Here is a 14,330-nt window from a genome sequence, read left to right as displayed (position 1 = left end):
AGTAAATATTCTTTAGCATTAAGAATTAAATTTTCCCATGATATTACATTCACCCTACATTGTTGTTCTTGTAACAATTTTTGTAGGGTGTGTATTTGGAGTATAACCTTTATTAAGCAATTGATCTTACAATATGTTTCAGCTAGTACTGCTTATACTATAGAACATTCATGCAGAACATTCAAAAAAAACTAATGCCAAACCCTTCATAAATCTATGCCAGGTTTGTTTACCCATTGTATTTCTACACTTTTCCTAAATATGCTGCAACATCAGAAGCAATCAAACAGCTTACTACTGTGAATATAAAGTGTGCTTGGCTGCTACATTGAACTATAAATACTTGCTCTTTCTACCATTCAAGCCTTTAAAACTTTGGCCAGTATTGTACCACCAGCACAAACCTATCATTGTCTGAACACCACTGATGAGATGTTACAGGTAAAGTTATGATGCCTTGCCAAAAGCATGCAAACCATTTGGGTGGTTTCTCTTTTACAAAAACCAAATAAACATTTCATCCAAATATATGACACATAACAATTTGAGATGAAATGGAAGTCCTCTACATGTTCCACTAGCTCAAGCACTAAAACAATATGTGCAATAGAATACATTTTAGCGCTTGTTTCTATGCTAATCAACCAAAACACCAAGTATTTTAACATTGAGCTAAAGGAATAAAGTTAGACATTTTGCAGGTCTTTATTACTTCTTCTTCTATTCCCAGCTGTTTATATAACATGAGCATGAAGCTCAACTTTATGTTGAGAACGGCTTGTTATTTGTCCCTAATAATGGATGGAGTTTATTAAGTGTAGGGGCAAAGACTGGACACTGTTCTGTAGCTGATAAAAGAGGTGGCCTTTTATAGGTCATCTTATGATTTAAACAAAGTGATCATGCATTGTCTTGAATGAGTACAATGCTATTTAATGGTGGATCTAGAAAATAAAACTGTGGTCCCTTTAGTACCAGCATTAGATACTGTTTGTACAGACATAACTGCTTTCTGTAAAATCCACTTACAACTGCAGTATTTTCTGCACAATGGTAGCAATTCTTCAGGTACATAACAAATGACAAAGTAAGCACTCTAGTTTATACTTTCAGCTTTACGTCTGTGCACTTAGAAACTTCACCCTCATCCCTTCTGTTATATTTATTTCCTCCGTTTGGCTGCATGTATTATCTACAGTATGTGCTTTGTATACTGTGAGTGCTCTGTCTACCCTTACAAATATGAGTATGAGCCTAAATTGTGCACCTTTTCTAAATTCTAAGGTTACAATGCCTAAATGATGATGATGATGATATTGTTAATATTAATAATCATCTCAATAATAGAATATTTTATATCCATGTACTTGCAGACTTGTGTAATGCTCCTTATAAATTCATAAATTATAAAAAAAAATAATTACTTATCAACAAAAGCTTTACAAAACTAAAGGAATTCAATCTAGGACCAAATACGGGATAGTCTTTGAACTGGTCTCTAATCACAAGAAAATGTTGCCTAACATAAATATGTTTTTTATATGTAGAGTTTTGCAGGTATTGTTCTACCAAGTTCACAAAATCAGACCAGGGGTCTGATATTTTTTCATCTATTGCTGGGGGCTTTTGCTAGTTTCAAAGATCCTGGATTAATAGCTAGCTTTATTGCTGGAAATGTATATTATACATAATGCTAGGTTATCAATATTGTCCAGTGCTTTTTTACATTTACTATACCCACTACTCTTTGACTTGTAGTGACTTTATGCAATAGATAATGACAGGGATGGAATGGAATGGGGGGAAAAATGGGAGTACCAACAAGGTAGTAGAAGTGTGATCAGAATTTACTTAAAAACATTCACTACAAATCCTGGGCATTACAAACAAATTGGTTCTAGCAAACTTTGACCGGGTTAAAAATGTTCTCCTTAAGCTAAATATTAGTTGATGATGTGTGTCTGATCCAGTGTCAAACCATCCACTGGAACATTTGCACACTGTCTGTGAATATTAAGTTTAGAGGACTGATTAAACTGTAAAATTGTCTACAATTTTCTATTTCTTCATCTTTTAAGTCTGAAAAGCAAAGACATTTTGGTCTATCTTGATCATACAAACATTTCACTGGGTTTACAATCCTTCCTCACTATACTGAGAAATCTAAAGAAAGAAGACACACACTTTAATGGCATTCCTCATTCCTTTTTAGTAAGAGCAGATAAAGAAGGTCACATTGTCACATTTCAGAAGATCATTTATTATAATTGATCCTCACAACTAAAATAGTACAACATTTCCCATTCTACTTCCGCCTCTATACTGTACATATGCCACTCAGAAATCCCAGGTATGTATTGCATACGTCAGAAATTGTAAAATATATGGCTGTAGTTTACACATTTCTTTGGATTTTATAGATACCAACTGTCATTCTTATCTGAATGTTTTAACTCTGTGAAATAAGCATGGTATAATGAATTGTTTTTGTTTTATTGTTTCAGCCGTGATAACCAGCTTTTAGTAAGGTCTCTTAGGCCCAAAATTTATCTTGCCTAATCCTGTGTTCCTAATACAAAGTTTAATGGATCCCTGTAGAAAATTCTTGACAGCTTTCTTCCTTTTTATTTATCAGTTTCCAAAATGAGGCATTGCCTCCTATAATGATAAATGCATCTGTTGAAGTAAATATTATTAATTATTTACAATTATCATTTTTGGAAGGTTTTGGGGATTGGTTCATTTACAATGAATATAATCTAGCAAATAGGGCTATCTGATCTTTAAGGCAGCACCATCAAATACCCCAAACTTATATATAATCCATGATCCTTGTAACCAAAATGATTCATGTGGTTTTATGGTCAGGGATTTCAGATCTTACCTCTATCTTATGTGCACAGTGAAATTTTGATGACTCTTGCCATTTACTTTCACTGAAAAATAGTTCTCAGGCAGCAGAGGTATTCTGACATGTTGCTTTTTTCTGCTATTCATCATTCAAAAGTAGTCATCTGTAATTACCCATGTACACAAGAAAAATCAATCCTAAAAAAACAGTTACAGTGACTAATCAACCGACCGAATAGCAGGGAGCACAGCCAGCTGCAAGACTTGTTTTTCTCAGTTAAGGGAAACTATAGGAGACCTTCTGATGATTTGATTGTTTAACTGATATTTATTTTATATGGACTTTATATTTAAAAAGTCCATTAGCCAATATGAGGTATCACCTTTAGTTTCTTTATGCTTCTAATTTTTCTAACATCAAATTGGTAGATTTTGTTATGTGGTCCACTGAAATTTTTTAGACTAACAAAGTTCCAAGACTAAAAAATATTTTTCAAAGTTCACAGAGACCTGATTTACAAAAGGAAAAGAACAATGGAACAATGAATATCACAAAGGAACATCATCCCTAAACCCAATCATACACTGATGTTCTATGTGAACAGTTTGCCCTCCTTTGTGTTCTAAAAGTCTAAATATTCTTTTTTTTAAGCACAATGGAATGCACAGGGAAACATTTTAGTTGAAGATGAGAAACTGGGCATATTTAGTGTGATATTACCAGTGTCACTTTTTTACTGTAGTGTTTTGATATTAGTATGCACTTTATGAGAGTCCAAAACATTTAAGGAATTCTTATTTTTATTTGTTTACCACAACCCGCTAATGGGCATATTTTGGATGCTATTGTCTGTGAAGGTTCTCATTTATCCAGGTCATTTTAAATCTAGTAATTAGTCACATTTAACTGGACTAATTTTTGTAACGTTGAAGAAGTTTCACAGCTTTCCAAGGCAGCTTTTTGGATGCCAATGTGTGCATACTCTAAAGCAAGACACGCTTCTTTATTTACCCGAGCTACATTGTGGCTTGCACAGTGTTTTTTTCTTGCTGTAACTAACTTTTTCATTGCCCACCAAGCTATGTAGTTGGCTTCCACCAAATCAATTTTGATCATTTTGAATATTTGAGCATAAAAAAGCTATTCCTTGAGCATTACAGCACTTGGTAGTGCAAATGAAAGCAAACCATCATCATGGGTGGGTGTCAAAAAATCTCAGGGATAAAATAGGAGAAGGATAAAAAAAATGTAAAGGCTGTTTGTAAGGCCCTGGTCAGCACGAGTATTCCCCAGACACCAGTCCCCCAATCTAAGCTGCAGTCTTCACCTTTAGTAAGCCCCCACTCAGCCTCGGGAGACTGGTTGCGTCTCCCAGCACTCGGTTGTCCCCAGGACTTGATGGTTTCTGGAGATGGGCTAGCAGCAGACCAAAAGCCCACATATAGAAATACCAAGATTCCAACTGACATGTCCAGAATAACTTATAATCCATTCACCAGATAAGTACACAGGAGCAAAAACAAGTAGGGTCGGGGTCACAGGCAATAGGTCGGTCCAGGCAGCATAAACTCGCATGGTCAGAAACAGACAAAGTCAGCAACTGTGAATCACACAAAACACACTCCTGCACAGAAAAGCCCAGCTAAACGCTACAACAGGTACTGGTGCGGAGAGGCTTTAAGGTCCCAGCAGCCAATAGCAGTGCAGGATAGAGTCAGGAGCTGATCAGCCTCTGGAATCCCCTTCAGCTGTGCACAGTCTAACAATGGATGCTGGCGATGCCATACATCAGGCTGCACGGCTAAAGGGAAGCAGAGGCTGCTGGTATTTCTCGTTACTCTGCTGCTGCAAGTGACAGGAATTTACTGTAAAAAGTGGTGATTGTATGCATGTGACAAGAATACCAAAGTCCTTCACAAAGAAGCCCAGAATGGGATGGGTAAGTTGCAAGAATAAAGCTACTCCTCAAAAAAGGTGACAAGTATCAATCTAGTGTTGCCAAAAAGCACCTTGAAAATTCTGAGACTATGCAAAAAATGCTGCTATGGTGAGAACTTTTTGAACTCTACATCAAAGAGTACATCTGACAGGAAGCCAATATAGCTCACCAGCACCACCAAGACCACAATATCTGCAGAACAACTTGTAGATCCTGCTGTGGGGGTGTGTGGGCAGATTTTAGGATAGAAGGAAAAATGGATGGAGCAAAAAATCATCAAATGAGGACATAATTTTGAGGAAAATCTGCTGTCCTCGGGTAAAAAGTATTTAATGGGAACCATCCAACATAATAATGACCTGAAGCATACAGCAAAATTGACCACACATGAAGGCAGAAAAAGTGAATGTTTGTCTGTGGCTTAGACAGAGCCCAGACTTTTCCCGATTAAAAATCTTCGAAATGACATGAAGATCATAGTCAACCAATGGACCATTTTTGCTTGAACGGTTCTGTAAAAAACGTGGGCAAACATTGCACATTCTAGCTGTGTAAAGTTGGTTGAGAAGAAAAAAAAAGCAAAAGGTGGTTCTAAAAAAAAAGGACACCCTTTATTACCCATCTCAGCAAGATTTATATATATATATATATATATATATATATATATATATATACAGGCTGTGATGTCTATGCCTATTAATAATGTTCAGATTTGACGTTCTGTAAATTATGTCTGTATCTGTTAAGTTATTATCTAGTAAAGGAAAAGTTACTCACAAATTGTTCTTCTAGTGAAAAAATGAAAGGGCAAAGATGTCATGTGATTAGTCTACAGAAAACAGTTGTGGTTATACAGTACAGTATGACTTTGTGAAATTAACTTCCACATTCAAAACCAGTCTCTCTGAATTTTGTATAATTTATGGGAACATTTTTAAAGTTTAAGCATAGCTGCATTAAAGAAATACAGCTTAAAAGAAACAATGAATGTTTTGTAAGGCTTGGGCAGCTATCACAGCCTAACAGAACTCAATAAGTACAAACAATAAAAATAATAATGTTAACGCAAAGAATACCATTGATTTGTGTTTTTGTTCCTTCACTCCTGAAATGTACTCATCCTTGCAAGACAGCATAACCTGGTGAATGACACTACTTTCTCCAATTTTACCAATAAGGGCAATAGAAGGGAATGGCATCCTCTCTCCACTAGCAGTCTGCTTTGCATAAAAGCAGTGGGAGACTAATTAGTTAACTTCATCATGTTTATTGGCGGCATATTTGCAATCAGCCCACCTAATTAATTACCAGTGCTCCCTGTCCTTTTACCAGTATGATTGCTGCTGTATGGTAGGTTGCAACAGGTTGATACCAAGAAAAATGCAGGTACTAATACTGGTTGTTTTAAAAAATATAAGTAGTTAATGTTTAATACATGCATAATAGGTGTCATTTGTTCAACAAAGACATGATAATGTACAACTAAGGCAGGATTTAGGATTTATTCTTCCTGCCACCCTCTTACCCCAGGCTTAATGTTGCATTAACAAGATCAAATGTCATAAGGCACCCAGACTGGAAAACTGGAAGAGGCAGTTTTCCTATTCAGGACTGATAACTAAAACAAAACTGCCTTGTCCACAGTTTAGTTTTAGGGGAGTATACTAAAAGTTGCATAGTGTTTTTAATGAAAGTATGAAAACTTTCATTAAAAACACTAATGTCTTACTGACAGCCAGCAAGACAAATGGGTTCCTGTGCAACTTTGGCTATGGCCTATGTTGGTTCTACAGAAATCCAGCCCTATGCACAATGTTATAAGTGTTGCTTGTTAATAAAGAATATAGACTTCATTCAGAATAAAGACCTCACTTTTCTTTGTTAATTGTCACGCTTGCCCACTCCTATTTTGCAAAGAATTCTTTGGTGGTCCGTGGTTCTGGCCAGTACACCCCCCTCCATGGGGTCAGGAAAAGGACCTCGCTGGGGGGCGCATCGGCCAGAGCAGCGGACCATTTATCCCGTATAGAATTGCAGGCTCAGGGCGGTGGTTCAGACCTGCGATGGGAGAGTGGGCGGGTTCTGGTATCATGACGTCATTCTGGGAGAAGTTTCTTCCCTTTGAGTGACACATTAGCCGGGGTGAAGTGGGGCGGGCACGTTTACATAACAATGATGCGCATGGGCACTTGCCATGGATAGTACCGTGCGCCCTCTTTTTTATGACTGCACCCCTGTTTATAGATTAGTGAAGTTCAGATGACATTTTAGGTATGATTGAAGAATTTTCGGTATGTACTGTAAAGGGGGCATGTCAACAGTTACTATTGGTGAGAAGGTTTTCTCTACTGTCCACCAAGAAAAGATGCAGTGTTCATTGTTTCTTTATCATCATTATTAATATTGATAAAGATTATTTATATAGTGCCAACATATTACACAGCGCTGTACATTTATTGTCCATTATTTGCATCAAAATGATCTCTAAACTTACCAGTTGAATGCAAACTGTCAGTACACCGCCCATAATTCCATGTTGACAAAACCATTATGTAATATAGTATCTGCTAAGATTTACCAATTCTAAAACTCCAACTGCTTACAAACAATATGTCATTCCACTTGATAAAATTAATCAATGTGTTCAATAGGAACGTTAACCACTAGCATATTACCCACTAGCACTAGCATGTTAAAGCACTACAAACAAAAATAGTTTGATAAGTCCCATAAACATATAACATATTTTAACCAAACAAAATGTTCTTACCTGACTGATTACAGTTATTTTTATTGAACTCTCAAAATAATTCAAAAATTTGGAAATAAATTTATGTTAATAAAGATTTGTAGAACAAAGTAAATTTAGACTAGCATTTTACAGCTGTTTAACCACTCAAACCTACATGTAAAATATTGGTTAACATAACAGAATGGGTCCATTTTTTACATTTTTTATTTACCAGGCTGTAGGTGGTGGCACTGGTAGCTGTGCTGTTCTATTTTTATTTATTTTATTTTTTTATTCTATATAATGAAATATCCTGAGTAGTACCTCTGTAGACTTGAAATGATGCCACTTGCAAATACCTAGCAGTGACAGCCTGTTACCACTCTTGGGCATATAGTGTGTGACTGTTGGCAACTGGGAGGCTATAATTGCATTAAAATATTACTAGCCTAAATTTTGCTTCTGCCAATTCTATGCTGTGTTTGAATGTAACCAAAACCATGTGAACATAAAATAATAAATGTCTGGTTTCTGAATGTAAAGGTATTTCAAGAATGGTACTTATATTTCCCTATGGAAAAAAAAGGAATTCCCTCTCCGAATCCTAACATGAGTTATTTCCCTGGAATGGCCAGGGGAAACCCAGTGATACAAATATCTTCTTTTCTTTGAGTACAGAGCAAAGCAGACATAACTGTAGAACAAAATTCTTCAATAGTAGAACAAGGTAATGGTTATGTTCTATTATCTCTTTTTGGTTACTAACATAAACTTGTCCCAGTTGCAACATTAACCCTTACCCCTAGTTCTGGTGACAGCTGGATTTCCCTTTTAATTTCGGTGGAAATTGACGCCAAGCCAAATGAGTAAATCCATCAAGCTGGTACACAAAACACAGGGGTTCAACCCTAAGCCATTCTGTGAAAAACAAAATAAGACTAGCCTTTACATACATGTTTGTTTCATTGCAACATTTTTAATATGTTATTTTAAAAAGTAATTTTAAATATTTCGTAAATCTCCAGTGCTCATTAACAAAAAAAAGGCAATTATATTCCCTTCAGGCCTTGTTCATGTACCACTTGTTATAGGGTCACAACACCCTATTTCCCAATTGTCCCCCTGTCATCCCTTTTACATTTACTTCTGATGGAGACCACAAATAAACATTTTAAAAGACATTAGGCAGACATATGTCTCTGTTGTAACAATGAGAAAACTCTCTCAGAAATGCCACGCAGACATCCTTAAAATTCAATGTTTTTGCCTTTTAAGTTGGACTTCTGGAGAGCAGCACAGCTTTCACATTTTTTGAGATCCCAACCTCGGTCACTAGATTTCAAACTTGCTGTTTTTAAACGATTGTGTACAGAGAGGTAGGAATACGTCACGTATTGTCTCAACTCTACTCCATACTAAATGGCCCCCCAGAAAACTTTATACCAACATTTTTAAAATCATGGGACAGAGACCCCTAAATATACAAGTTACTCCCTCACAGAGGAATCGGGTGATCTCATTTACTCACAAAGGATTAATAAATAGCAATATGCAAGAAGTGGGATATAAAATTTCGACTAGGTGGTACAGAGTGCCAGAAAAGCTACATATTATGTTCCCTTCTAAATCTGATAGATGCTGGAGATGTGGCGTACATAAGGGAGATGTATTACACATATTCTGGACGTGTTCTGTGTTGAGGACTTTCTGGAAAGTCTGAGAAATCTGTCAAAAAGTGACAATTAGGTATATACCGAATGACCCAGAATTTTTCTTATGACATCCTAATAATTGGCTCCAACAATTGTACAACAAATCTTTAGTGAAATACCTGGTGATGGCCCCAGAATGTGGAAGAAAACTGAACCTCCCACACTAGCTATATGGGTACATGAAGTGCAAGACTGCATGGATTTATGATAGAACAGAGTGGTATTTAGACACATGGGCTCCCTGGATCTCCTTCCAGGAAAATGGTAGACTATAAGAATTTAATTGATTACCAAGCAGTGTAATAATTCAAGTTTTACAGTAGTACTTTGATAGGTACATTGATTTTTGGGGTGATTTATAATACTAGAATTCTCCAGATACCTATTCTCTTTATTTTCCCATATAAGAAAAGTATATTGTTACCTGTTTTTATTATGTTTTGTATCCGGTTTTGTTTATTGGTATTGTTGTAAAATACATAAAAATAAAGTATTATAAAAAAAAACTCAAGAAGTGTCTGTAAGGAGATTGCAGAAGAACCCCAACCCTGAGATACAACAAAGAATAGCAGAAAATGAAAATCAGCATTTTTAAAAGCAAGAACTGTTTGTAATATACAGAATGTCATTCATATAGGGGTTTACATCTGCAGACATCAGGTGCAAAACCTGACTTTTGATGTGGCAGCTATCTGGCACCCATCTCCTGTTTTTGTCATCTGTGTATAAAATCTGTATACACTTGTCACCTGGTTGTTTTCCTTTTGCCCCTGAATGAATAGGATTGTGTGATGTGCCTGCTTCCTTGTCTTCCCCTTGTATTGTTAGATTTGTGTAGAAGGAGGGGTCAGTCTCGGATCAGTACAAGAGAGACTTGCACAACTGACAACAGGTAATGATCAGACCTGCCTCTCTCATCTAAATAAAGCAAGAGGAGGAGAGACAAGGGTTGTCCAGTCTACCTGTACATGACACTTGCAAGGGACACTGTGCTCATCAGACACTGGCAGCTAGCACACAGGTATGTCACCATTCACCACTAATCTCAGATCTATCTATATATTATATATCTATTATACTATCTATTATATATAAATTATTCTCACACTCTGATCGTGCATTTATTAATTGTGTGCTGATGGCTAATGCATCACCTGCTACCTACACTCTTGAATATATACAGAAATTAGATTTATGCAACATGTTAAGCTTGAGTTAGTTGCTTAGATTGTGGCAGTCACAGACTGATAGAACCTTTGATTTCTTCTTACAGTATACTTCAGCCTGAAGCTCATGACTATGTCTAAAGTGTCTGGGGACATGTACGATGATTCTGACTGCATCTGTTCCTATGGGATGAAACTCACCTGGGACATCAATGACCCCAAACTCCCACAGGTGGGTACAAATGTATCAGTGCTGCCATGTACTAAAATAACACAAGTGAGCTGGAATGACTACCTGAGAAAGTTCAAAGAGTTGAAAGAGTCAGCTTCTATAAACTTAGTCCTTTTAGGCTAAACCGAGCCTAGCAAATACTTTCACACTGCATGCACCTTCTATATATCACCTGTACAGATACATCAGATCGATTGGATGTCTGGGCATTTTACATGGGGATAACTTTGGCAATGCAACTTAAAATTAATATAACTACACAAAGTGGAGTGTTTATATATAAATATATATATATATATATATATATATATATATATATATATATTATTTTCACTTTGGGAAGTTAATGCCCACATAGATTTCAGCATGTATTTGGATGATTGCAATGAACAAAGTTACAGCAGTCACATTTGCAAAGAAAAAATTGGCTTCATAAAAGTGAGCTTTTTCCTTAGTAGAGGAAATGAAATGAAAAAAGATAGTGCATCTAAAGTGAACATACACTAAGGAATAATATATATATATATATATATATATATATATATATATGGCACAGAATAGTACAAATTGTGGACATGTTAAAACAATTTAATACAGAAATGTAGAAAAGGTAGAACCATTGGTTGCTCTCTAGTATTATTAGATTGTAAAATGTAATCTAGTATTATTAGAATAAAATGTGTAGTGTAATTATATAAAATGCACTTATCTGGGACCAGGTATCAATGTATTAAAATACCCCACAACAAGCTTTGTGATCCTCCCATTCATTATTGTTTTTGCTGAATCAGCCGGCTTATTTATTAAAACTTTTGCATGAAAAAGTAACATACTAACAATACACGTTCCTGGTAATAAAAACTTTGTAACAAACTGCTGTCCACATACATACTTTATTTTAAAAAATGCATATACTTGTTAATTGTTCCAAAGGTTTTTTGGTCAGTTTAATAATGTGAAAATCACATAATTGAAAATAATACTGGGGTAAAGGTTATTTATTTTATAATATTTTTTTCTGTTTATACTCGACTCTTATACACTTAGTAATAATTTAAGTGTGTGATTTATACGATGAAATTGTTAGCTAAATAATATAATAATAATAATATTAATATATGAAACGATCAGAACTAATACAGCAATGCCATAAGTTTGGTAGCTTTCCTAGGAACCTAATAATATCCACTGAATTAGAGGAAACATGGAGCAGATAAGCAGATCGGACAGGGATGACAATGAATGATGGAGAACACAGCAGAGCCCCTGGCAATGGCACACAGATCCGACAATTCTCTATGGGATCACTTAGTCTGCCACAAATACAACTCATATGTTGTGGTTATCCGTAAGGATGATTGTGTTTATATTCCTATATTATTTCCTCTTACAATGCTCACCTATAATTATGGTGCTTCGACTTGCTAATATCTCTAAGGAGCTTATTTGCTAAAAGTGCAAAGACTGCTTATTTTAATAACGTATGAGATTACAATGCCTCTATGAGAAAAGTTATAGACTGATTAATTCACTAAAAAAAGCAATTAATAAAATACATAATTATGTGCTAACCAAACTATATATTTTTAATGTATCACTTGATTGGGTTTTTAACATAAACACGTGTTCACCTAATTACCTAGCATTCATTTTTAGCATTCAACAGGCTAAACTCCATACAATAGTAGGAATTAATTTTCCAAATAGGTAGGGAATAGATTCTGCAAAAAAACACATTCATTAAACTTCGAGGTAGCTTGTGCTTATTTAGTTCTTCAAGTGCAATGGTAGGTAGCTGTTATATCCCTACAGATTTAAATATTAACTAATAATAATAGAAAATAATGGACTGTTATTACTGACAATACTAGACTACTAATCTACTAAATCCCTGACACAAATACCTAAACAGACTTAAAAAGTCAGGAAAAAGTCAATAAGATTATTCTATATGGATAGGAATTAAGGTAAAAACAATCCAAATTACAGCCAGGTGATCAGTGTTTAGGAAGGAAATGTCAGCAGTTGTGTTTCCTGACAAATTTGCTTATTCAGTTGTAGTAAAAATCGAAAATGATATTCATCTACAAAATGTGTGCAATTTATTTTATACAGAGGAATTCATTTATATATAATATTAATAATAATACATAATAAGTGATTATGTGACAATATTTGCAATGCGTATTGCTTAGCAGGAGGATTGTGACAGCCAGTGACAAGTAGCAGTGTTCACACACTGTCAGTACTAGAGCCGACAATCATTATTATCGCTGATTGCTGGCAAGAAAAGACCTCACGTTTCTGCCTCTCATTTGTACTGATCTTGGTCCATTCATTCGCAATGTGACCCGTTAATTTAGTACATCTGCCCCCAAATAATGAAATTTACCATACAATACCTGTTCTTAGTGATGACCCGACAATGACAGTGACTTGTCACAGTGGAACATTCCTCACATCCATCTCTCAGCTCCCAAACCTGTTATTTTTACACTGGTTATGCAGCCCAGATTTCATAAACACATTTCGTTTCGGTTCAATTAAAGGGAACTATTTAGAAGTAAAAAAGTATTATCAAAATGTCAGGACTGAAGTTGGTTTTATGTTGAATTAAACTATGTCATTCATAATATATTCATGATATATTATATATTAATGCATATATTATATCATAACTATGTCATTCATTTATATATATATATATATATATATATATATATATATATATATATATATATATATATATATATATATATATATATATATATATATCGTTTTTTTATTATGCACAAATTTGTAATGGTACAAATGGTAGAAGAAAACGAAAAAAGAAATAAAACAGTAGTAGTCTGTATAAGAAGACAAACGTGCAAAGCTGTACAAAGTATAGATATTGTACTGTGCATTGTGTTGGCATATTGGTGCCTTTTATACTTTTATTCCAAATATATATATTTATGTTTAATATTACTAGTCCTATAAATATAAATAATAATAATAATAACTATACAGACATCAAACTACTATTAATAACAAGTGTGACTTTACAGGTTTGATAGTAGTTACCTGCAGCCCTAACCTCATGTACAAGGTGTAGTTATAAAAATAATATTTAAATAATATTTGTTTTAAATATTGGATGAATATTAACCTGCAACGCTAGCTTGTCGTACAAATTCTGGACACATGGAGCTTATAATACTAAACGGGGTATAATTATTACAGGAGGATTAGAGCCCATTCACTTACCACTTAACCTTTAACTGTTCCTATTTAAGACATATTAAACACAAAAGGAAAAGAAAAGTGATACGATCATGCTAAAAGGTGTAGTATTGCATTGTAACTAATCCTAAATGATTGCTTTTCCACTTTGGAGGAATTTACAAAGATCTAACTTGCTAAGACTCATACCAATTTTTATTTTTTAATTTTGATCTTGAATCTTTTTTTTATTTAATAAATGCCAGTTTGTAGTATTTAGATTAGACAAGTAATTGTTTTAGCGCAGAGGAATCCTTTACACAATCTGTAGCAGTGTAGTAGCTGCACCTTAATCCGATGTGTACACAGAAGTATTAGCAAACATCTTAATGGTAGATTACAATAGACAATGTGTCATCACTTACTGGAGTGTGAGACCAGAACAAACACCAACACACTCCTCTAATACACTGCAATGTAATCACACTCTTC

At 34.9% G+C, this 14,330-nt stretch overlaps 1 protein-coding gene across 1 annotated transcript in view; it reads left to right on the top strand.

The window, feature by feature from the left end:
- The first annotated feature begins 10,532 nt into the window (after positions 1–10,532).
- The window catches only part of GCM2 (glial cells missing transcription factor 2), a 9,197-nt gene continuing 5,399 nt past the window's right edge, over positions 10,533–14,330 (top strand). The window contains exon 1 of the mRNA XM_072413317.1: positions 10,533–10,631. Within this exon, the coding sequence (XP_072269418.1) occupies positions 10,533–10,631 (99 nt within the window). The remainder of the gene's footprint in view (positions 10,632–14,330) is intronic.

Source organism: Pyxicephalus adspersus, chromosome 5, assembly GCF_032062135.1.
Source record: "Pyxicephalus adspersus chromosome 5, UCB_Pads_2.0, whole genome shotgun sequence".
Taxonomy (NCBI): Eukaryota; Metazoa; Chordata; class Amphibia; order Anura; family Pyxicephalidae; genus Pyxicephalus; species Pyxicephalus adspersus.
This window is presented reverse-complemented; position numbering and strand designations above follow the sequence as displayed.